Genomic DNA, 25,317 nt, shown 5'->3' with positions numbered 1-25,317 from the left:
TCTGTGATTCTGTGATTCTGTGAAGATGACACGTTAAATCTGTGATCCAGCGAAGTGCTGAACAAGGTTTGGTGAATCCCCCATTAAGCAAACTGTCCTGCCCACCTGTTTAGTCCTTTGTCCCACCACAGGAAAAGGCAGAGGCCATAAAGCAACTTAAGAACAAACCAAGTCCTTTGAGTTCTTATCTGAACAGAGACAGTATTTAGTTGGCACAGAACACCATGTGTTTTACAGACGAGGAAACTTCCCCAACATTTCTACAGTACAAAATATGGACTGTATTTTTTAGATCCCTCCACATGACAGCACAGGTGTCTAAGTTACAGTGAGAGAAAATGAACAGGGCCCAGAGGGATTTGCAGAAATGTGTTTTAAAAGAAAAGAACGTTGAGTAGGTCTTTAACAAACTTTGCACACATCCTGGTTCCAGTTATTTTGAGTAATTTCAGATGTGATGAGTGATGAGTTTCTGGGAATTTCTGTATCACATTAGCGTAAGATCCTATTTCCAGCCTTACAGGATCCTAAGTTATTAAAATCTCGGAGGCCAAGGCACGTGGGAGCCAAATTTGAATGCCTGTACTCACATCAAGTAACACATTCTGTTCAAGCTCTGCCACTGCCATCAGTGGGTGTAGCTAACGAATTAAATCACTACTACAGAAGTAGAGATCTCAAATCCTAGTTTTTATAACTATGAGTGGCCCAGAGGTGAGTCTCAGCTCACGCACAAACTTTGAGCTGGTCTCAGGAACTGATGAGAATTGTCCCATAAACTGCGGGACTTGTGACATCCATATGGCATGATAACACAAAACTACAACACAGTGATTAGCACCAACATCCAGGACTAAGGAAAGAAGCTGAAGACAAGAGCCAGGATACAAAGCCACAGATCAGGACTGGAGCTTAGGACTTTGGTTTTGACCAGTGGGGAGCCATCACAGATGCTGCCTGCTAGACCTACAGCAAAATGCACCAAGTGACTTCTGTATCCATGACTAACAGAGAGGTCTTGCTTCCTCTGCTGAGTGGAAATTCACGTCCCAGCTTCATGAGTTCTGATGCAATCATAATTTTCTCTTGGCCTTAAAGTCTGTACATCTGAGCTCTCTCAGGGAAGGTATAATTTGGAAATGTCTCAGAGAGAAAAATAAGACCTCTCCCTGTCAGGTTGACTGATCCCATGAACCAGGTAAAGATTATAGTCTTCACAAGCCCATTCATGGCAGCCTGAGAGATGAAAGTCAGGCTTTGAAGGCAAAAACATTTGACAAAGGCTGCCCCAGATAAAGCCAGCTGCATTCAAATCAGATGAAGACTGTCCCATTTGATGAAGGATGCTTACCTGAGCCTCTACTAATAAACGATGCAGAGCAGCACAAATGAGCAGTTTACCTCTGATTTTGGCATCTCCCTATCATTATTATTTCACTTTTCCTGGAAGTTTGAATTAAGAGGTTTGATAATGTAGTATTTGATAGACTGATGAACTCCACAGGGTAGTGGCTCATATTGCTCTGAAACTTACAGCTATACCCACTTCCTCCCTCTTTCATAGCCTAATAAAAAGAAATCACCAAATTCCTGAGGCTAAAGTGTTCTCCTTGCATTTCTTTTTCTGTACACATCTTACAAGCTAGAGCTTCTAAGCCATCACAGTTTGCAGCTTTAAAAAGAAAGGAAAAAAGAAAGAATCAGGCAGCAAAGAGGAGTAGTTATGTTCCAAAATCTCAACACCTCTGACCCCTGCACTACGAATTGGTTCAAATCTCTCTCACTCTGGGAAAAACCTAATTCACTCTCTTGGAAAGTTTATTGTTAACGGAGTTCTACTATTTCTGAGTGGAATAAAGATTTCTAGGTCTATGCCATATGAGTTTTAACTAGAGAAGACTTCTACACTTTCTATAAGAAAGAGACACTTGAAAGAGAGGTTTTATATAACACAGTGTTAAAAACCAGCATTCAAAATATGCAGCCAAAAGACTGTATGAAAAATCAGGTAGATTGTGGAAACCAATATACAAGTTTGGGTGTCAAATAGACAGAGACAAACAGGCAATTTCCATTAACCATTATTATATGAAAGCAGAAAACAAACCACAACAACACAGCCTCTCCTTTAGAAGGGCATTCCACTTTGTTCCCAAGTCATCTCAGCCCTTGCACTTTATACTCCAAGAAAGTCTCTCCCCTAAGCTCAACTGTCCTATTTGAAGGGCAGGGTACAATTATCCCATAGGGCCAGCTATTCTGCTCCACAGAGCGATACACCTGGAGAAGATCTACACTCACCTCTGTCATGTGCAACTAGCATGAATAGTGAAATCAAAGGATTTTGGATAGTTAGGTCGATCAACCACCTGCCACCAGAACCAGGAGAACATAACCTCCTTTCCTTCACTGTGGAAATGTGAAACAGTAACACAGTGAGACAAGGTTCTAGATCTTTGACATGTTTTGCAGATCTGTGTGACTTAGGACCCTTACAAATTCCTTTCCCAGAAGTTCAAAAGCCTTCTTATACTGTCCAAAATCCACACATTCACCCACACACCATCATCTGGTGTGTAGTAAGTACAGCATGAAGAATCTGATTCAAGCCCCAAATACTAGATTCAACTACAGAAGAATATTGCTGGGTTTTCTCTTTCTCTCTAATGTCAATTCTTGGGCCTTCACATGGTGGAGAAGCGGCATCTGAAATGGAGGAGCCTAAAGACAGGAACTAAATTTGTTTAATCATCTGCTTTTAAGACACTCTCCCAATTTTGGATGCTGACCCTTGGGAAGCAGAAATTAAGATAGTCACAAAGCATATTTTTAGCAAACTGTTTGCAGATCCTGGGCTCTCACCAGTCAGTAGAACGAAACTGGCTCCTCAGAGAGTGATTCAAAGCAGAGTCTGAATCATCTTTTCTCCCAATGGTTGCATAAGGAGACTGGTCAGAGTGGCTGGCTCTGCACAAAGACTGTGTTGTAGGCTAAAGTAGCTCTCAAAAGGGTTGAAAAATAGGAGGTCTAATGATCATAGCTTTGTCACTGAAGCACTGGGCAGTTTTTCTGTGTTGCTGTAAGTAGGTATATAACAAAGAAGCAGGAATTTTGCAATTATTGAAAGACTTGTACTCGTCCGTACAAGACACCACTGTTATCAGGAAAGAAATATGAACATGGAGACTATAGCACTGCAAGATATGTACTATGGACTGAGTAAATAACGTTGATGATGACCAAAACTGAGGGTATACTTAATGTTCAGGTAAAACAACTAATACCTTCAAGTTAAGTGCCCTTCTCACCTGCATGACCTGTCCAAAGCAAGCAAAGCCTGAGGGCATAACTCACCAGTAAAACCTGTTTGGCGTGACCCGCTCATGCATGAGCTGCCATTTTCTTCCAAAGTCCATGGAGCTGTACAGCTGAAAGACAGAGAGAAAGAGAGGAAGCATAAACTCTGAGGAAGAAGAGGAAAGATTGCCACTAAATAAGGTATTAAAATCAGCTCAGGTTAAGGAATGGGTTGTCCTGCACAGTTATCGATCAGCCTCACTGCGAGGAAAGGCTAATAAGGCAATCTCCCCCCCTCACATTTAACCCAGACTGAGACCCGGAGACTCAAAAGCAGGTTAGCTCTTCCAAAACCTCTTCAAACATTTTGGTGCTTCCTGATTTCAGCTGTCAACACATTCACTTCAGCTGCCATATGACATAACTGGCAGTCCCCCGGCTTTTTCAGCCCAACAGGAAGCAAGTGATTGATGACATGTAAATTCCTAACACTAAATAGAATGAGATACAAATTAGATTAGTTAACATGACTATGATGTGGTAGGTAGTGGCTCCATACTCAAGATCATGCTGTGATTCGTTTTTATGGTGTGGATTACATCTCTCTCACGTGTGGAAAAGGAAATTGCTCCTAATTTACAACTTTTGTGTTCGGAACAAGGTCTATATTTTTAGATAAGTTAGAAGTGAATCTACTTATTAGTTAAACATTAAAGATAGTGAAGTGGCTCTTCTTGAAAGGCAAAATTTCAATGTAATGATCATTTTTGAGTCTTTCTGGCTAACAAATGGTGCAGCTGTAATATAATCAAATTTCCATGCAACTCCACACTGAGTCTCAAACATAGGTTTGCTTAATACCACAAACACCATTCTCCACATAATTTATTACCCACAATCCACTCACTCATAATCAAAGCATATGTAAGCTCCTTTTCTCTAACTGAGCAAATTTGGTTCTTCAGAAAAAAAAAATACCCTTTGAGAAATTACTACTCTGCTTTACAAGTAGATCACAGAGAAATAAATATCAGGCAGTGTTTTGAACAGGATTTCAAATACATTTAATCTGAAATAAATTCTGGCTCAATAAAATGAGGGTTGATTGCAGGCTAAGGAGGTAGATAACCGAGCAGAGAAACTTAAATGTAATATTGAAATGTAGGTCCTTAGTGGGAAAACGGTATCATTTGGGTAAAGGTTCTGCATATGATTTGTTTTTGGATAAAGGTTCTGCATATGATTTGTTTTTGAGTAACTGGATTTACAAATGGGAGGCAGGTCCATGTTCAGATTAGAAGGGTTCACAACCTAGTGATGTGTACTATGGCACAGCTATGATGGATGACTAAGTGTGACTGGGAAGATAAACTATATGTGCTTGCACTGAATATTAAATTTTCCTGAATGGGCAGTATCTTTGACCACAGAGATCCAGCAGCCATGTCAGAGCTGGACCATAGAACAATTTACAAAGGTAATTGGAAAGGGCTGTTTGAGCAGTGTCCAAAGCCTGAGGCAGATGATTAATTCTTACTACGTTTGTACTCAACTACACAACCAAACCACTGTATAGCTAGCAAAAGGAAACTCAAAAACTGAAATTCAGACCCCATCAAGTATCTAATGCAACTGGTATGTGTAAAGAGAAAAGAATCAGTCCTTTGCATTTATGTCAACAGGAAGTCCAGTTTCTGCCAATGACCGCCCAAGCTGCCAGTGAATAAAGCACATCGGGGAAAAGAGACGGAAGCAGGCATCCTCCAATCTTCATGTCAAAATGGGCTCCAACTATGTAGATTTCACTCAAACCGACATCATTGGGCTTGTGCCAAGATATATTAGGAAAGATTTTCGGCCCCATGTTCTTCAGGAGATCAGACATGATCTGAATAGTCCTATTTGGCAGTATTTCTTTGGCACTGTCAGTAGATAAGGTAAGATATTGCACTAAAAGCCCATGTTATCTGTGCTTCCTCTGCTTTTCTGGTCAACCAATGACAGTGATAGTCTAAAAAAATACAGTAGAGAATCCTCTGCCCCAAAAGGAATTCTCTGTAGATACAAAATAAAGCATTTCTTATCTTTTTTTAATTAAAGGAGCCAGGAAAAGAAAATTCCTTCTCCAAGTTTGAGGATAGGCTTATGAAGTCAACACCAAGGACATACATCAAGAAGGTAAATAGCAAATGTTTATCCAAACAGCATCACACCCTTCCTTCTGTTCTGAAGGAACATCCAGATTTTTAGAAACAATAATTGAAAACCCACACTCCAAGAATTAAAACAGTGCTACAACTCTGCCTTGATGTTAGCACGGTTCCTGCCAGCTGTACTCCTTCTGTTACTTGACATGGTTTTACACGTACAAGGACCTCTACACACAGACTGAGTTGCACCAGTTGCATCAAACAACTTGGCTTTCCTTTCCATTTCCTGACCGCAGGTACAACTTGCAGATTGAGCCACAGTGCTCTACAAATCACAGGCTCCAGGCAGCTTAGCCTCAGTTAACAAGCAAGTGCAAGTGAGACCAGCATCCTTGTTTGTATTCTGCAACGTATTAACCATTCTCACCATGAGGAAAAGGATTAGCAAAATACATCCATTTCTTTAGATTCTCTTTTATCTTTTGCCCCTAGCATTTCCTTTTCTTTTGCAGCTGCCTAACAGCAGTAGCTACAGATAGCTCAGTGGTATGAAGCACAATCTCTTTCTAACTACTCATCTCTCCCACAGTGTCTCAATTCAGGGAGCATCCTTCTCTCTAATCAAGTTAAAAAACAGATACCAGCTACTAAGTACTTCCCCCCCTTCTTTCTATTAAAGCTCAGACTGACTGATGGTAGAAGGATTAAATTGAACTTGCAGCCTTTAGGTGATTTCAGATAAAGAAGTAAGGAGGACATCATTCAGTTCAATAACTTTTATTTGTTTATTCACCGACTTATTCTAGGCATCCACTTTGAATTTTAGCCAGATGATTGAGTCTTAAAGATGTATGACAGAACAAATTCCTGAAAGGTCTCTCTGACCCAGTTCACTTTTATAGTATTATTTACAGATGCAAATGTAAAGGTTAATGTTGAATTACTAAATAAAACATAAAGAGTTTTCTAGTATGCATTACAATTTAATATATAAATACACACACACACTTTCTGTTCATCTCCCTTCACGGGAGAAGATATGCTTTTAGAAGAGACAACAAATTTAGTGGAAAGTCCAGAAGATTTCAATAGAGATTAGTTTGTCCTAAGGCTGACTACTAAGCAATGGAAAGAAATTAGGTTTGTTTGGTGCCAAGATTTTCCTCTTTTAAAGCTCTGCTCTGGGTTTTCAGTAATGAGTAATCTGGCATTTCCACAGCCCAGAGCACCCCAACACATTGGTTCAAGAGGGATGGACTTCAGTGTACCATGAGGTCATGTGCTTTTTGCATCCCTCTTGTGTTATTCGACCTGCTCTGATGAATGAAAAATTAAGACCATCATGGGTGTTTATGTTTGTATGGGCTGGTCTTGTGCCTTGACGCAAAACAAAAAGATGAAGTCCTGGCTCAAGGCAAAGGTGACAAAATTTAATTTTTTAACATGAGAATAAACTCAGAATCCTGCATTTACCACAGAGGGACCTCAGTAAACACAGTCACAACACTTGGCAGATCCCAGCAACCTCTGCACATATTTGAGCAGATGGGTTCTAGAGCCTCCTGAAAGCTGAGGTGCTTTTGAGAACACAAACACAATGTTCAAATTCCCTACTGAGCCCATCTGAATGATGCTTATGAATTTCATCTACTCTTGTAGCAGACAACAGGTTTTTTTACTAGGCATGACCCTAGAACTCCTGCTTGCCTGCAGACTGGCATGACACACTGCCACAGGGCAGGTGGGATTCAGAAAGGTGAAAGGGTCAGCATCGCATGTCAAATAAATACAACTTTTAATGTGCTCTCAGGCCTGATGAAGCACCTAAAGTATTACCCTGAAAGTATCAGCCCGGTCACACTAGCAGGATCCAACAGCAGCTCTGCTTTCACACCTGGTTATGAGGCCAACCCAGCTCAGCAGCACAGGTGCAGTCTGAGAATGGGCACTGAGCACTGGTCTGCCTATGCTCAGGAGCCTAGTTAGATCTACCATTAAAAAAAAGAAAAGGCCATACATTAAGAAAGTAAACAGCAAATGTTTATCCAAACAGCACCACAATGCTCCATACTTAAGGGTTGTAGCACCAGACATTTCACATCCACCAACACAGTCCTGCTTTTACCAAAAGCTCACAATCTATGGAAAGACCTTGGCAGTCCAAGTGATATACAACTTTATTTCAACACAGGCCAAAACCTTAACACATGCTTGTCCTGCTCAGCACAACTTTGAATCATAAGGATATTACATACCACAGGCAGAATGCTTCTTCTTCAAACTCTAAGAACACTTGCAAACACTTTATTTAACACTAGCATTGTTTCAGAGATAAACAGCAAGCCCCTTAAAGAGGAAGCTTCATCCCTCGTGTCAGATTCTATACCACCAACATGTTCAACATGCCAGAAACACAGAACACAGTCAGAACTACAGAGCCAGAAAGGAAGGAGTTATACACTCCTTCCTTTACTCCATATACTTCCTTTACTCCGTATACATAAGCAACACGCACAGTGTTGCATATGAAGAAGGTCTCCATGCTGTTGCAACTCTCCAGGACAAACTCTCAGGCTGACACATCATGCTGGTTTGCTTGAATGATCTTGTTTGGGGCTGGGGTAATTTGTTTTGGGCATTTTGTTTATTTTCCCAATGCAATGAGACCTAGCAAAAAAAATACAAAAGGATGATTTTGCTCAAGAAGTCAAGCTTTGCAGAAGTGGAGCAGTGTGAGCAACTGGCCTGTTTAAACTCCATTTATGGAGACAGGCAAGAAGAATGAGCAATGAAGGAAAAATATGGAAACCACAGGAATAGATTCAACCCCCTAGCTCAGTCATTCATGTCTGAGCTAGTCACTGAGGCTCATTTCTAAACAGGCTCAAAACAGGCACTTCTAAAGCACAATTTCCATACCTAAGATACACTTCTACAATTGCTTATTGTACAAGCCTTAGAAGCCTCCATTCCTCTCCACAGACACTAAAAGAAGTCCACAGTGACTAGTGCAGAAGGAGATAACCCCACCACGGATAGATGATTTAGCCGAGATGGATTTCATGTTAGATTCCCTGTTCCTAAGTTGACTTGCTTGGTCTTCATGGGGAAAGCAAGCAGAAGACTGAAGGTTCAGCACAAGCTGAAGAAAGGCCAGCCATACAATAGCCTGGGTACACTTTACCACAGCAAGAGGCTGATGTCATGTATAGATTGAGAAGCAACACATGCCAGACTAAAGAAAGTCAGAGAGCTTTGATATTTATAGATTTTCTTGCTCAAACACAGAAGAAAAATTAGGGCATCAGGAACATACATAAAAAGCTTATATCCAAATAAAATCAAATACTCTTTGTTGCTATGAAATTGGGTCTGTTGGCCCGAGCAAATAACTGGAGAGAATCTCAATAGTTTCTTGTCTGCCAGCCAACCCTAGAGTGTATTTGGAGCTTGCAAATAATGGTGTCAGATAAAATGAGGAAGAACAGCTGGACTATATGTACTTAAAGGAACAATTCATTTATTACACACAAAATTATACTTTCCCCAAACAATACATCCAGCTGATGATGGAAAGATGTGTTCATGTTAATCCAGCAGGGTGAGAGTTGGCCTAGTGGTAATTACTGGGCAGCAGCTGACACATGGTAACATGATGGAAGAGGAGGGGCAGACTAGCCTGGCCTGCTATGTCCTCAGAAGAGCATGATCCCGAGCAGTAGCTTGGATTGCTTACATGAAAAGATGGCTCTGATCCCAGAAAAGCACAAAAGCAAACTAACACCTTCTCAGCCAGAGCTGGTGAGAAGAATCTATAAGATGTGTGGAGGGTTCCTGCCAAAAAAAAAAAAATTCAAACTGGGATAGAAGAAAAATAAAATTAGGTCAACATTTCTGTGGGAAGTTGGACTGCATGCAAGTGGTCTGCAAAGAGTGTCTCAGAAAACCAAGTCTGTTGCAGGATCTCAGATTTTCTCTACAGAGGGAAGATGACCGTGATCACTGGAAAAAAATCAGAGGTTCAGAAACTCAGAAAAAGTTGTAAACCACTCAGAAAGTTGCATGGTGTGTCTTCTCTCTACACTTCTGTGTTACAGATTAAATTACAAAAGGAGAAGAAGGTGCCATCATTAACATGTCAGAATGTCCATTCCTAGAAGGAAAACACACTGGAGGAAAAACTCACAACACTTTTCAGCATTGAGAGTATAGAACAGAGAAACTATGTCTGACAACTGCCAGAGATGAACCATCACATGGAAGATGAGAGCCATATGCAACAAATTCAAACTGCAGTGAAAATGTTTCAGGAGATGACAACATCAACATTTTTTCTAAAGGCAAATTGACCAGCTGAGTACTGCAGGGGAAACATCTTGCAAGACCTTGGAACAATATCCTGTATAGAATAAATGGATGGTCCTCACTTCACCCACTGCAAAGAAAGATTTTTTTCCACACCTAAAATTAGACATAGAAAGGATTTAATAAGGTTGCCCTTACTTAGAAAAACAAACAATGAAACAAAAAAAAAAAAAAACAAAAAACCCAACAGAGTCTGCACCATAGGAGATAACTGCTCCAGCAAGAGAAAGGGTGTGAGTAATAATTGTGTTTCTCCCTGTTATCTTATATTTCTTTCATTTAACCCTAAAATAACACTTACCCCTACTCAATCACTGTAAGACTACTGACAGTCAGTTCCACCTAGACACAATGCTCTCCACTTGTTGAATCTAGCACAAAAATTCCAAGCTGCCAAAGTATTCCTCCTTTTTTTCTGTTTTATTGTTTCATCATTTGAAAATGGTGTCTTCTTCCTTCATCTCCAGCTGAATCCGAGATGTTACCTCCCTATAACTCCTCATTCATACAAATAACAATCAGATCCCCAAATCCCCAAGAAATCCAAGATAGGATAATAAACTCCCAAATATCCAAGACTGACCCAAAGATTTCCAACCAATACCCACAACACAAACCATTTCCCCTTATTAAAGTTTTCCATTTGAGATGCTGTAAAATTGTGGTTTTCCTCCTTCTCTTAGCCCTACATGCTAAATCTACTTGTGGAGGCCCCCTGCAACAATCCTGCAGACACCAGTTGTCCTCAGGCACTGGCATGGTGTGGCTCTGGGAGCAGAGCAGACTGAGAAGCTTCACCAGAGCAAAGCAACAAAAGACAGATGACAGAATCGAGAAAAACTGGATAAGACAACAGACATCATAGATTTGGTGTAGCCACGAAAACAGCAGTTGGTCCTACAGAAACACATCCTACTTCTATATCACATCTTCCATCTTACCTTCCTCGCCTATCTTCCATCGCTCCTTTTTTAAGGACAGATGGATATTTCTCCATTTCACAGTACCAATATAATGTTTAAGCTGTTTGGTCTATGCAGCCCCATTTTTCAGGTTCTCATGTGAAGCAGGACATGTTACTTGCAGCATAATAGGGACAGGACTCAGGTCTAACAGGCTTCAGTTGGGTAGCTGAAACCAGGTCAGGAGCAATCCTTGCCACTGGAAGCTTCGAAGCGCTTCTGGACCTTTAGAGAAAGGAAAGAGCAGCTTTTCACTCTCTTCTCTTGCCACAAGCTGCTGGAAATCGTAATTCAGGTAAGGCATCTTTGACAGCTCCATACTAAAGAACCTAAAAATAAATCCTGCTTCTTGAGCCAAAAGATTTGTGTAAGAGCTGGTGGAGCTGAGCTTAGGAGAAAGAAGTCTACCAGCACCATATTTATGGGCTTTGTTTACGCAGAGTTGTAAAAACTAGTAATTGTAATGAAAACAAATGGACCAGTTTATCTCTCTGCTTTGATTTCCTTTCCAGGTGATTAAAGGCTGCATCAAGAGACCTCATTACAGCCCAAGGGTCTTCTCTAGCATGGTACCACCAGATTGTCTTAGGCATTGAAAGGGAATGTGTCCACAGACTGCTGCATGTCTGAGACTCACCAGAGCTGCTCATTTCCCTACAAATGTACAGTAGAAGGGGCACTGGAAACGACTGATGAGAAACTGGTCTAGAGAGAAATTAAATACTAAATGCATTTCCATCTGTCTCATATAGAGAGGAAAAAAAAATTATCAGAAGCTGGGAAGTTCTCTTTGCACTTTAAAATCTAATACTGAAATATTTCACATGCTGGCTGGCAAAAGTAAGTATTCAGACAAAAGAAACTCAGACTCTACTATTATAAGAGGATGGTCAGGGATCTTCTGCACAAAGCCCAAACACTTTGGAAATGTTTGACTTCATGTTGTAATTGTATAGTTCAACTCAGACCTGGCTTATAGAAAAACAGGTAGGTTAAGACAATGCACTGATGTCATATTGCATGGTTTTACAGTTTTTAAAAAAATGCTTTCACCTAATGAGTCCACTCACAGCACTGCATTTGCTTAAACCTGATGCTCAAAGCAAGACTTGCCTCTCTCTGCTTCTCCACTTTATTTCCAAGAGGAAAAGTGGAATAAACTGGGGGGAAAAAAAGCCCACTGTAAAACCTTCACATTTTAATTTCTCTTAAGCCTAATTGATACTGAGCATACTCAGCCAAAAATTTGCCATTTCTGCTGAGAGTACAGCATATCCTTTGCTCTTCTACTGCATGAATGGTTTGTAGTGGAACAAGGAGTCCAGATACAGCTGCCACAGGAGCAGTGACATAAATGAGTACCACTAAAGAAGTTGCAGTCCTGGGTGAAAAACATCATCTCTCCTACTTTCTCCCCACCTCCAGAAATGCTGTAGTGGCTCAGAACTGAGATGGAAAGTATTGCTTTCAGATTGTTTTTTCTTATACTGAAAATCTGGGGAAAACACATGTTCACTTTGGTCAGTTAAATCGCATTTCAATCATTTCTAAATAATTTAGCTTTAGCAACTTGCAAAAGGTACTATAAATAGAAATGCCATTTTGAGGGAAGGCTAACTTTTTTGACTGCTTGTTTATTCCTTTCTTCATGACATTTTAACCACTTCAAAATCAGCTGTAGAGTCTGGGGGAGGGCTAAATTTGAGCAATATGTTTCCACTGATCCCCTTCTGATTAGTTTTCAATAAGGTTTGTTAAAGAGAACACTTAAGACATAAAAGGGGAAATACCCCAGAAACAAAAAAACCCTACTTGCAGAGTCTGAGAACAGACTGGGACATAACAGACAAGGCAAGCAACGCGCCATGCAGGGGGACAGTTTCCCACATCAGTGATGCAGAGCAGAGCGTGAGACCAGATGCAGAAAGGAGAAGGGGTGCAGAACAGGGAAGGGAGGGACAATACTGCGAGTGTGAAGAGACCAGATGGGATGGAGGTGGCAGAACTGCCTCCTGCTACCAGGGTCTACAACGTGCACCAGGAGATATCTATTCCACTGGCCTTCAATAGGCTCAGACAGAGGCAGAGGAGGGTTGCAGGCTGCTCCTGTTGTCCCCAGCTGCTGCTTCACTCCCTTTTTCCCTAGGATCAGCTCTTAACAGTGACAAAAGACTGAATCAGCTCTAACGGCTGCTGACTTGTCTCCCTCCAAGCCAAGCTGGTCCCTTTGCCCAGCTTCTCAGCTTAAAAATCATTAGTCAGTTTTTGATCCAAGGTCTGTGCTAACTGGATCCACCAACTGCATGGGGCCGTATGGGTCAGCCTGTGCCAAGGAGCTCTGTGCCCTCCCAGCCCAAGAGGAAAATCTTGTTTGCTCCCGGGCACTCCACACTGCAGCCCTTGAGAAGCCCTCCTTATACTCCATCAATGCTTATACTCCAAAAGTTTAACAATAAGGGGAAATAAATGGGAACCACATGTCTAATGGGAAGATTTTTCATTCAAATGTGCTTTATTGTGTGATATATACCTTTAATTACAGTGCAAGCGTTTACGTACATTTGTTGCTATTACAGACCAATCTTTCATGTTTATTGAGCATAAGACTACAATGAGCAAAGCAGGAGAGGCTCAGACATTAGCCAGAGTGGGACATAAAGCTACAATCACATGCTTGGCTCTTCCTCTTCTTCCTTTATAAACCCTGTGGCACTATCTATAGGGTAACCTCTATATTATGCAGAACAGGATGTAATGGAAAATGTTTTTTTTCAGACCACTGAAATAAAAATTACACATCACCAAAACATCTTCCAAATTAATAGAATATTTTGCCGAGTTATTTCTTTATGTGGAAAAAAACATTACTGAAAGTGTATACATGGGCATCAATGAAAAGTGGTTGAAACTGCATTCAGAACAGTATTTTATTCTGAGATGTAACTGTTGCTCATGTAAAAAATTTCACATGGCTTGGAAGAAATAAATATTAATTTGGGCTCAAGCAGAACATGCCATTTTGGCAAAATTAAAGCAACACATTTTGCTCCAGATTAAATCTTGTATTATTTAACAAACACACACCTGCCACCCAATTCAGCTTCAGTTTTCCATTCATCAGCATTTTCACAGGCAAGAGACATTACTCAAGACAGTTCTCAGGTTATGTGACCCATCAGACACTGAGCACACACACCCTTGAAACTAATATAGCTCACACAGGTGAAAATGCTGTAAAGCAAAGCTGCTTCCACTTGGGGCCAGTCCTGGCAGAGGGTCAGTGTCCACCCTCCTCCTAAGTTCTCATCTCACCAGCTGAAGAGCAGGGAACTTCACAGGTGCTTAAGACCTGCACCCCACTTCGCAGTGGTGTTGTGCAACTCCCTCTCTTCACGATGTCAAAGCAATCTCACAGCAATCTCACAAACTGTCCACATTCTTCTACCCCATTCACCCTACAAGGACACTGTATCCCTTCAGCCTCAGGCCATGGGTTCTGTCAGGGATTTACGAAGCAAAGAAGTGATCACTGAAAAATGTTTGGTGACCACTAAATCACATCTTTCTTAAGAGAGGAACTCAGCCAGGATCACACCAAATTTCAAAAGCTGTCAAGGAGTTCTCGTCATCCTCAGAGAAAGTGAGAAAACAACCGCATTGCACTGGTCCCTTGTGCCAAGCACATTTCCTATAAGCACCCTAAATCACCGTGAGCAAAGGTTGAGCTATGCAAAAGGTATAGTTTCTGGTGATGGAGGAAGCTTGCAGCTGGGCACTGAATAAATACAGGCTGCTTCAATTAATCCTGCTCTGATCCCACCATTCTCTGCTGTCAGAGACCACTGCAGCCTCCCATGCACACACAATAAAAAAAGCTGGGAAGCTGGAGGGGTTTGCTCTGCTCAGTGGCATTAGCACATCAGCCCAGCAGGTTCATGAGCCAGTGCTGTGCATTCAGAGCAGCTAAACACTTTGCTCTCCATGGCAGAGGTTTCACCGAGTCTGAGGCAAAGTTGCACACACCAAGCAATGCATCGCAGGCACAGGTGCCAGCTAACTGGTAAGGAAGTCAAGAAAAGGTAGTAACAAAAATGACCCAAGGTGAGAGATCCCAAGAGCTGAATGTGCAGAATTTCTCCAGGGATTGTAGCACAGAAGCACAGAACTGTCTAACTGTATGTTAATGGCATAACAGCAAGGAAATGGGAAGCTTTGAAGGCTGGCATAGGTGAGAAGGTACAGACAGACATTTCTAACCCTTAGAGACCCTTCCTAAGTATATTTCCTAGGACAGTTCAATACAAGCATTGCAAACACTAATTTTTAATAACTTCCTTTCCATTTTACCACTGGTGTCTATTACTTTTCATGGCAATGTAGTCTGCAAAGGGGCCAAAGGGCCATATTCTCAGCTCTGCCTGTTAGGAGATCTACAAGTCAGGAAGGGTGGCACAACCAGCATTTCACCGGATTTGCTCTAGCTCTGTTCTGCTTCTTGGGCCCTAGAGCAGGCATTTATAGGTTGCCACAACACACCACTCCAACTCTTTTGGTCATGGATATGCCCCCAATGCCACTCTGAAAGGCTTCTGGGAAGCTACAGTGGATGAATGGGCACTGCTTAGGAAGTGTACACGAATCCCTCTCTGGACAATTCTGGTCCACACACACAGCCTATGCTCTATACTGCCTGGGACCAAGGCCAGATACTGGACCAAACCAGCACCAAGAACGGCCCACTGTAGTTAATGGGAGTCCTGTGTCCCCCAAAAGAGAACACAGATGCTACTCATAGGACAGCTGTGACTGTGAAATAACTTCTATGACTTAAAAAGATTATAAAAATACTGTAGAAAACTTCTGATAGCGTTGAAGATGTAGCTTTAGCAAATATTATCTCCTACTCGAACACCCTACCTCAAGTACAATTTTTCTACAAATCATTCTTTCAGGACATCTTTGTTACGACATGCTTGTCATATCCTGTTCTATAATAAATCTAGAGAAATAAAATTTAAGGTGAAATGGCCCATACATCTTGATTCATTGGATGCCAAAAGTGCCAAAGCAAACTTGCCTCCGTGAGCTTGAACATATAATAAAGAAACTCACAGTTCCTTTCAGCCTTATTCTTCTACTACCCAGTCAGCTCTGGTCTCCACCAGGAGTTCAGCTAGCATGAAGATGTTCTCCAGTATTGCTCTTATAACAGTCTTAAAATCCTGTGGAGTAATTCAGTCCAGCTCTAGGTAGCCAAATTTCTCCTTGGCCAGATTCCCTGGCAATTTATGTACTGACAACAGGCAACTATTGAAGGGAAAAGCAGATCCTGCTTATACATGCACCTATCTCTACACACACACACGGAGCCAAGCCAGAGATCACATGTAGGAAGGGGTTTCAAATCTGGGAAACTCCAGGGGACTATCTTTTTCTTCATCCTGAACAGCGAGTGCTCTCATAGAAGACAAGAGATGGTGTCCTCCCTGCACTTCACAGTAACTCGGTTCATCCTGATCCAAATGTGCAGGGGAGACTGGCAATACCACCCACGCCCCGGCAGGAAGGGTAGTATATGGATGTTTACAGGAGGAACCCAAATTAACAGCATCATTGTAAACACCAGCCACCATCAGGAACAATTTAGCCTCACAGTTGTAGCAGAAACTGTCATTGCACTGAGGTATCATCACCAGAAAAAAATCACCAAATGAGAAACTCGCATGTTTCAGGGATCCCCTAGGGCTGCTGGGCATACATGAATCAGAGATGACAGTCTAAATGGTGTATCACCCGGTTCCTGCAACCAAACAGTGGAAAACCGTACCTTTGGAAGAAATTAATCTGCAATTGCAGATCACATGAGAAAAAGGAAGCTCTTACCTAACCCTCCTCAGCAGCTCTCTAGGTTTCCAGATGTTCTATAGTGTCTATCTTCAAGGTATTTATCCCATGTAATTCAAACTCTATCTACCTTCAATCCAACTTATGGAGCAGGCTGAAGGAAAAAAAGCCAGCACAGAAACCCAACAATAAGCAAATCCAATCCCAGGCAACAACTAGAGTCAACAACAAGTCACCAAACTTGGTATAATGTAACTTTAGTTCCTGAAGTTAACCAATATTCACAGTGATGATACAGTATAATTCATAAGATAAAGGAAGGCTGCAGAGGAAAAATAAAGCAGCTTTCTCCATTCTGTGACTAGAGAAAAAACACAACTTGTCTGGCTAGGGAATGTAGGACTCAATTTTGCAGCAGGACTTTCAGGTTTGTCACATTTGTGCCATTGGGTCTGCGTGCATAACTCTTGTGAACTTGCACCGAGAGCTGAGGAAATCAACTGACCTGAAGCAAGTGCTGTGCTAGTCAGAGGACAAAACCAGAGTCCTGTTTTGGCAGCAAAACTTTTGATGACATTATTGTTCTCTTACTATATGGCAGAAAAGTCCCCCTGGGTACAATATATTCTGCTAACATGTTATTTGTACGTACTGTTATCCTTTTGAACACTGCAAGTATAAAATGCTACCAAATCTACATTCAGGTGGTTTAGGAACCCCGAGCCTCTGGCAGAAATTAGATGCCCAAGGTAGAAGGCTGACAGAAGGATCAGTTTTTCCTCCTTTTGCACTACAGGATCCCAAGGATTTTCTATAAAGCTTTAAGATTTGTTGTTTGTTTGTTTTATCAATTGTCCTTCTCTCAAAAATATCACCCGTCATTTTGGTGCTTCAGCTCCTCCTTTTATCATTCCCACAATACTTTGGATGTGCCAAAATTTTACTGCATCATGCCCTAACTTTCTTTTTATAGCTGCCCATGGCCCTATAAAAATCAGCTGAACACAAACCTGAAGAATTTTATTACACTGGAAGAACTTCTTTAACTACCACAAAACTGTTGTGGGGCTTCTACATGCACACAAGCGTGTGTACACCCCAAACAAACAGGCCACCAGTCTTCTGCCAGACAATCTATGTGGAAGACCAGTTTGAAATAAGCACCAAATACAACTGAAGATGTGCTGCATTTGCAATGATGAATAAAGATTTCTCTTAGAAACATAAAAGGCCTAGAGCAGAACAGTGCTAGAATCAAGAAATTATGAAAATCTTGGCTTTCTTGTCTTTTTTTTCTTTAAAGATAAAGCTTCTAGTTTTATTAACTGTAAGGAAGAATTTGAAAAACATGATTCCCAATCTCTTCTCAGTCACAGAAACATCAAGAGAAACATAAGACAACTGAAATTATTCAAACACCTTCCTGGGTTTTTTTCTTTTCCAAACTCATGACTTTCAAAGGACCAATGCATGACTTCTAAAAGTTTGAGATCGCTAGTTCTGAGGTGCTAGTACAGAAAATCAAGGCACCAGCCTCCTTTTTCACCACTGAAGCAATAAGCATGAAAATCTGAAACACACACTGGGTTACCATTGAGCATATGGGACATTTGAATCATCTGTGCCTACTGTGGGGACAAAGGAATTACAGCTGTTCCTCTGGCACCTTTATTCCCCAGAATAATATTGATTACATGCAGTTTCTATCAGAAGGAAAAAAAAGGAGGGGGGGGAAGAGAGGTGAATTTTCATATGTCAAGGTCAAACAATGGAAACAAATAGTTGCTTTAACATAAGCAACAGCTCGCACACAGACAGACGAGCTCAGGGACTCTGCATCTCTCAGCAGGCAGATTTTAAGGAAAAAAACTCTGTACACTGGAAGGAGTAAACTACATTTATCTTGTTTTCCGCAGGAACAGAATACCATACATGTTTTCAGGAGAGAGACAGAGGGAAACCTACTTGTAAAGGGCCATCTGAAACAAAACCAGGGCCACATGCCAGCTTCCAGTGTTACAGAAATCTGTTTCACACAGTAGCCACTAAATTATTTGAAATTAAATGTATGAGCTTTTTAGTATACTGCTGTGCTACAACGGGCCCTTGCTGCCCTGTGGCACATTTACAACTACAGCACCTGCTGGTGTGAAATTTCCATGTGGGGTTCCCGCCCCAGCCACGCTGGAAGTTATTCCACAGCCTGAAGCCTGGGGAGGGATGCGGTCGCAAGAGGAGGAACTCCCATAACGTTTCTGTAGGGCCACCTTGGCCAGTGGAAAGGAAAACAGAACATAATTTAGGAAGTTTGGGCAACATTGCAGCTCTGGTTGTCTGGCTAACCTTGCGTAGTTCACTTCACCTTCCTGTGCTTCAGTTGCCCTTCAGCCTCTCTCATTGCCTCATTGACTCTGCCTCTGTATCAGCACCCATCAAGCTGTGATTTCTGAGCCATTTATATACGCCTTGCTTGACTGTGCTAGATAAAATGACCAGGACAAGACTGTGGTAACACTAGCACTGCTGGGTAAACTAGATGATGACTCCTGGTCATGGCACGAAGGAACCTATTAAGAACTGCACGGCACAAAAATCACCAGGATATCCTGGGATTTACAAAATCTAGTTATGCTTCACAGAAGAACGGTGGACAGGAAATGTCAGCACCTGCCTGCTCCTTTTCTGGAGTTTCTCTTTCTTTGGCTCCCGAATAAGTGTCTCAGCTGTATAAAAATACTTTGATAATATGCTGGTAGAGATAAGATATAAAAACGGTGTCCTGTTAAATGGATGTCAGACACTTCACAGGAAAGCACTGTGCAGATATGACTACTGTAGCAATAACCCCCCACTGAAATCAATTCACGGGTGCTCTGTGTGGGCTAGGGCCAGCCTGTAGGATCTGATGACCTGTCTGGGGCACATCCTCAGTTGCAACGGAAAGCATAGCTACAAGAGCAGCTAAAAGTAAAACACTCACAAAGACTTTTGCCAACTACAGCCAAGGCTCTGCATCAGGATCAGGACTGTACACTCCCTAAAGGTTCCCATCCCTGGATGGGTCACATAGGCCTCTTCCCAAGTACTAGTGTTTTGGGTTTTTTTCAGGTTATGCAGATATGCCAGAGGCTCAGCAGCAGTTAATGGGAAGCTGAAACACCCCTGCCTTTGGGGCAGAACTGAGAGCAAGAGGCAGCCTGCTATTCCCACACCTGACAGAGTTCCCCATCTGACACACAGAAATGCACCCCTCAGAAGGCACCATCAAAGACCGTCCCAGTTCTTGGTTGCTGATGACACAGCAAATAAGCGTGTGCAGGTGCATGCATGGTGGGGGTAGGACTGTACCTTCACGTCTCAGTATCATCCATCCAGCTAGCTGCTTCAAGGGCACCTGTCTACCCCATCCCAGTCATCCATCTTTGAGAACCTTAAAGATGAAAGTATTGTCTTGAGTAGCCCACTGTCATTGTATGGTGCAATACTTCCAAACAGTGAGGTCTCGCATTGTCAAGGAAATGTGCAAATACTAATTAATGCCACCATTACCCAGACAAAAAGAATAGTCCCGGTAGGGCAGAATTCCAACAGTTCTCAGCTGCATGAATCACTGACAGTAATGGGAGCTGCTGAGTCCCAAATGCTTCTGGATAAAGCATGACCCTTCTTGGTTAACAAAACATAACAGCTTCTTAATTGCCACCTTCCAGAAAGCACTCTTGCTCCCAGGGAATTAAATAGTGTCTCTCTATATTGAATTCTACATGCTCGGCATCATAATTTCAGGTGCTGGCAGACCCATCTTCCCCAAGCTATGGCATTAATGTCCTGAAGCATTAAAGAAAGACGAGAGAACAGCAAAACCCGAAACTACCTAAAACCCCAACACTAAAATCCCATACATGACTTGTGTGTCTTTACAGACAAAGACATAAGACTCTCTGTATAACCACTTCTTGCTCTAATGTGTAAAGGTTTACATACTTACAGGTCTTAAACCACAAAAGCATTTACGCATAACTTTAAAATTAGACCCAGGCTAAACCATTTGGCTGCTCTGAGGCCAGGATTGCTTTTTTTTTTTTCTTATTAAGTTCTAAATTTTATACTTACTGCTATTCAAAATGAATTTTTTATGACAATTCAGACAAGTTTATGTTCACTGTCATAAGATCCTCTGTTACTTCAGCTGTGGTATTTTGAGTGAAATTAATCCTGTTTTTCTTTGACCTGGAAGAGTCACATTTCTAAACTCAAGGACCACATGGAGTCAATTCAATGAGAGGAAAGGACACCAAACCGAAATTCTCCCTTGTCAGCATCAACAGACATCTGAGTGGAGTCAACAGTTGAATTGTGCTCTTTCTTCAATTGAAAGTGGTATCACCTATAATTCTGCTCAGCAGATTTTAGAGGAGACTTAATGGTGCCATCAGGATGGACAAATACCGAGAAAGAGCTTTGAAAAGCAATAGCAAAGAAAAAAGGAAAAAAGAAGAAAAGAAATAAAAAAGAGAGAGAGAGAGAAAGAAAGAAAAGGGAAAGGGGAAAAAAGGCCAAGGAAACCCTTCTGGATTCATTTAATTTCACTGAAGCAGCCTGGTAGGTAACTCACATCTACACAAATGAATCCTAATAAAGAAAAACAAAAAATTGGGAATTCCATCTTTGCTTGCACATTGCGTTTGCACTCTCCTCCAGAGCAGGGGGTCGTTAGAACCTGTAAGTACAACAGCAGGAACTGGGAAACGTAATGCTTTTTATTGCTTTGATCATATTGGAATCTTATCCCATGTAATCCATTTTGCACACATCCAGATAGCAGGGTTGGTTTCAAGTCCCCTAATCTCAGGTAATACAGCAAATACGTACATCTCAGCAAAGAAAATTACTTTCTTGACAGTCAGTGGAGGCCTAGTCAATACAAATGAGTCTAAGGTACAATTTACTTCATCCTAAAATAGTCACCTACATTTGCTTCCAGAAATCAATCAACACCATTCAGTAGATCACCACCAAATACTATGTGCAGCCTTGGCACCTAAGTATACATTGCTACATTTAGATCTCTATAGTCAGGCAAAATAAATCATGCCCCCAGTGTTCTTATTCTTCAACCTTCTTCATTCCTTCATGTTTATTCCCATCTGCTATATTTATAACCACCCCTCATCCCACTTAGGCTCCAGATAAAATCAATATACAGTCATGATTTAGCGTGGCCTAGGAATAAACCACAGAATCCTTGCTCTGTTACACAATAAACTAGGTTTCTTTAGCGGCAAAGCACATTTAAGTATTGAATGTGTCTCAGTCCATTTATCTCTATATTTTCTTTCTCAAACTAAAACCTGTTCATGAAGTATCTATAACATAAATAAAAAGAAATAGGAAAGTCTGTTCTAGCTAAATCAAGTTTCATGAGCAGTTACTTTTTTTTGCCACCACAAATCATCACAAGCCCAAAGTTCACTATTTTGCTAGTACAAATTCCATTGGGCATTTCTGAAGTAGAGCCAGGGCTGCGTAATTTAATTTCTCATCTCCTATTAAAACTGCCAGACTTACCATTATCAGAATGATAAATGTAGAGTCATACGTCTTCCTTCCGACAGTAATGCCCATCAATACTTCAAATGCAAACAATTGTGACATTTGACTTTATAAAAATTACCTGGTGCACCAATACCACTTAATTAAATCATTTAAAAACTGCTTTTGTTACATTTAATGAATGATATATTATACTGCAGTGAAACATGCAGCAATACAAATACTTCACAATGCTAACAATTAAGGCTCACTTCACTTACGGCAATCGACAACACAAGTGCTCCTCACTTCATTCAGTTTGTGCATTCCAAATGAACTGGTTAGCGAAAAGGGTGCTTCTTTGCTAATGAGTTTTGTAATCAAGGCATCTATTTTAATTTCAAATTGGCTAGATTGGGGGAAATTGCGGAACTAAATGACTGGTTCTAATTAGGATTATAAAAATATTCATCATGCAGCAGAATTTTCCCTACATTTGCATATAGCTTTAGTTTAAGAGTGGAGAAAAACTCCTGATAAATTGTCTTCCTTTTAATGAATTGAACAAACACTATATCTGTTTTAGTCGTCCTTTCATTTAAAGACACTGATACATATTCATGATTTGTAAATGAAGTTAAGTGATTTCAATTCTTCAGTTCATTACCATATTGAAGAAGAGACTTCTGTAAATTGCCTTTAAATATTACCAATCTCGAGGGTTTGGTGGGAGTTTTGTTCATGTGGTTTGGATTTTTTTTAACTTTACTAACATTTCAGTTTATCTGTTTGATGGAGCCCTGCCTGCCTGGGAGAGCTGCTGGCAGGTGGCTTGTCCAGCAAAGGACACATGATATGTTTGTAGAACCTGATGTTCTCAGAAGAGCATTCAAAAGGCAAAGAGATGAAAGGCTTATTTGTGGTTAAGTCATGGGAACAGGACTCTAACTGGGTTCTGTTTCTGACTTTGTCGTAGTCCTCAGTGGTAGTTAATGAAACACTTCAATGACCTGTGCCTGAATAAACTATGGATATTCCGGGGACAATGTTTTTTTCTGTCAGCTTGACATTTAATTGCAACCACTCTGGAGCAGGGATTGCTTCTTAATATGAATGTGTAATACAATGGACCAGTCAGTATGGTAGGGGTTTCTAAGAGCAGTTCATGTAATATGGCTTGTATTAAACACAAAATATTGTGTTACTTTACAGCTGGGAGACATACTTACTTTATTTCATTCCTCAGTATGATAGGACTGTAGAAGTAATTGTTATTATGGCATCTTCCTCAATTTCTTTCCCCTTTGGTTGAAGAAAAGAATGCAGTTAGGTGGACCTCCAGCTTCACTCTGCAGGGTGCTCAAATGCCAGGTGACTGGTATAAGATGAATTTGAAAGCTGAGTATTGTATCCACAGGACTGGAACCACAGTCACTGTGCTCTTCAGATATCAATGAGCCATGATGAGAAATTAGCCCCAGTGTGTTCTCTTACATCATACAATAAAATAGTGATACTACCATGAGGATCCATGTGGGAGCAGAAAGAGCTTATTTTCCTTGTTAAATATAATGTTCATATCTTGCTAAGAAAAGCTGAGTTTTACCCCAGAGGTGACATCTTGGGCTGTTGCTGATAAAAGAAGTTGCTCACACTTCTGAATACTACACAGACATCGAAGTTCTGGGACCAGGAGTGCTGCTGAGGACCAGGTGACAGCTCTGGGAGCCTGCTGACTTATATCAAAATGAGATGCGAGGAAGCCACCAACTCCCCTCTCCTCATCAGCCCCATACCTCAGTCCCTAAGGAAAGAAAACCTACAGGCTGGGCTGGAGTCACGTCTCACCTTGGACACGCAGCAGCACACGCTGCTTGATTTTGGCACAGCTGCAGTGTGTAGCTGCTACCTTAGAATTGCACTGTTCAACTTTAGGAGTCCCAACTCAGAGTGCAAATCCTCACCTGAACACAACCCCAAAGTCTCCACGAACCTAAGTTTCCATGAGAGGCACAGAAGAATCTGAGACCAGGGGCTGGGGCACCTGCTGGGGATGAAGGAGAATGTAACTCCCCAGTCCCTGTGCTAGGGAAGCTGAGCGGAGCAGATGGAGGGGGAGCTAAGCCTGATGTCCTGTAGCACTGGCACCCCGAGACACAGGGACCAAGGGTCCTTCAGGGCACTGAGGGCTCTCTTAATGTCCCAGTTCAGTGAACTACTATGGCAGGAAAAGAGGAGATGAGGAGTTGTCATTTTCTGCATATGTCTGTATATGCATAGAAAAGTCTGACTTATTTTCTTTATATTACTCCTCTTCACAAGGAGCAACATGGAGAGAACAAGAGGCAAGAGGTGTAAGTTGCACCAGGAGACTTTTCATCTTTCTGTAAGACAGACATTTTTTACAGTGAGATCAATCACTGGAATCTCACCCTCCAGGGATGTAGTGGAGTCCCCATCACTGGACGTTTTCAAGACATGACTGGACAGGGTGCCAGATGATCACATCTAGGCTCCCTTTCCCACAAAACGTTGGACAAGATCTTTTGAGATGTCTTCCAATCTAGGTTATTCTATGTCTGTGAAAATGGCTCATCACAAAGAATCCCAGACAACGATGAATGACTGCCTGGAATAAGGTGTTTCCATTTTGAGAAGAACATGAACCCAGCTTTGCCCTCCTCTCAGCAAGTCCCACTGGATTTCTTTGGCAATGTCCTACCCAGCTGGACATGGTTAAAAAAAAAATTAAAAAAAATCCCACTCTTAGCTGCCTAACTGCCCCGTATCATACTGGGACCCTGGGCCCAAAATCCAGGGGGGGAATTTTGCCTGGCAGCAGATACTGGCTTCATGGCTCTGGCTCTGTGTGCTAGGCTATTGAAAAAAAAACCAACAAAAAAAACCCACTTTCCCACATAGTACCACTGTTATCTGTGACTCTTTTTGAGAAATTCAGCAGTGTCTAGTCAAGATAGTCAGGGCTCTGACATGCACTACATTCAATTTTCATATCATAACTTGCCACATCTCCAACACTGAAGGAATCTCCCCAGTCAGACCTGATACTGTCTGCCAGGTGCAACTTGGTTATACAGCAGAATGTTATCTTGCACATTTTATTTATCAGCTCATTCGAAGAGATATTGATACCCACTTTCTTTTGT

At 41.5% G+C, this 25,317-nt stretch overlaps 1 protein-coding gene across 1 annotated transcript in view; it reads right to left on the bottom strand.

The window, feature by feature from the left end:
- Positions 1-3,354: 3,354 nt before the first annotated feature.
- Positions 3,355-25,317, bottom strand: part of LOC104625455 (VPS10 domain-containing receptor SorCS3-like) — a gene marked incomplete at both ends in the record, with an annotated part of 49,322 nt that continues 27,359 nt past the window's right edge. The window contains one exon of the mRNA XM_010293081.1: positions 3,355-3,428. Coding sequence (XP_010291383.1) covers positions 3,355-3,428 — 74 coding nt within the window. The remainder of the gene's footprint in view (positions 3,429-25,317) is intronic.

Source organism: Phaethon lepturus, unplaced genomic scaffold (genome assembly GCF_000687285.1).
Source record: "Phaethon lepturus isolate BGI_N335 unplaced genomic scaffold, ASM68728v1 scaffold18778, whole genome shotgun sequence".
Lineage (NCBI taxonomy): Eukaryota > Metazoa > Chordata > Aves > Phaethontiformes > Phaethontidae > Phaethon > Phaethon lepturus.
The sequence above is the reverse complement of the archived record's forward strand: the minus strand, read 5'-3'. Positions and strand labels throughout refer to the sequence as shown.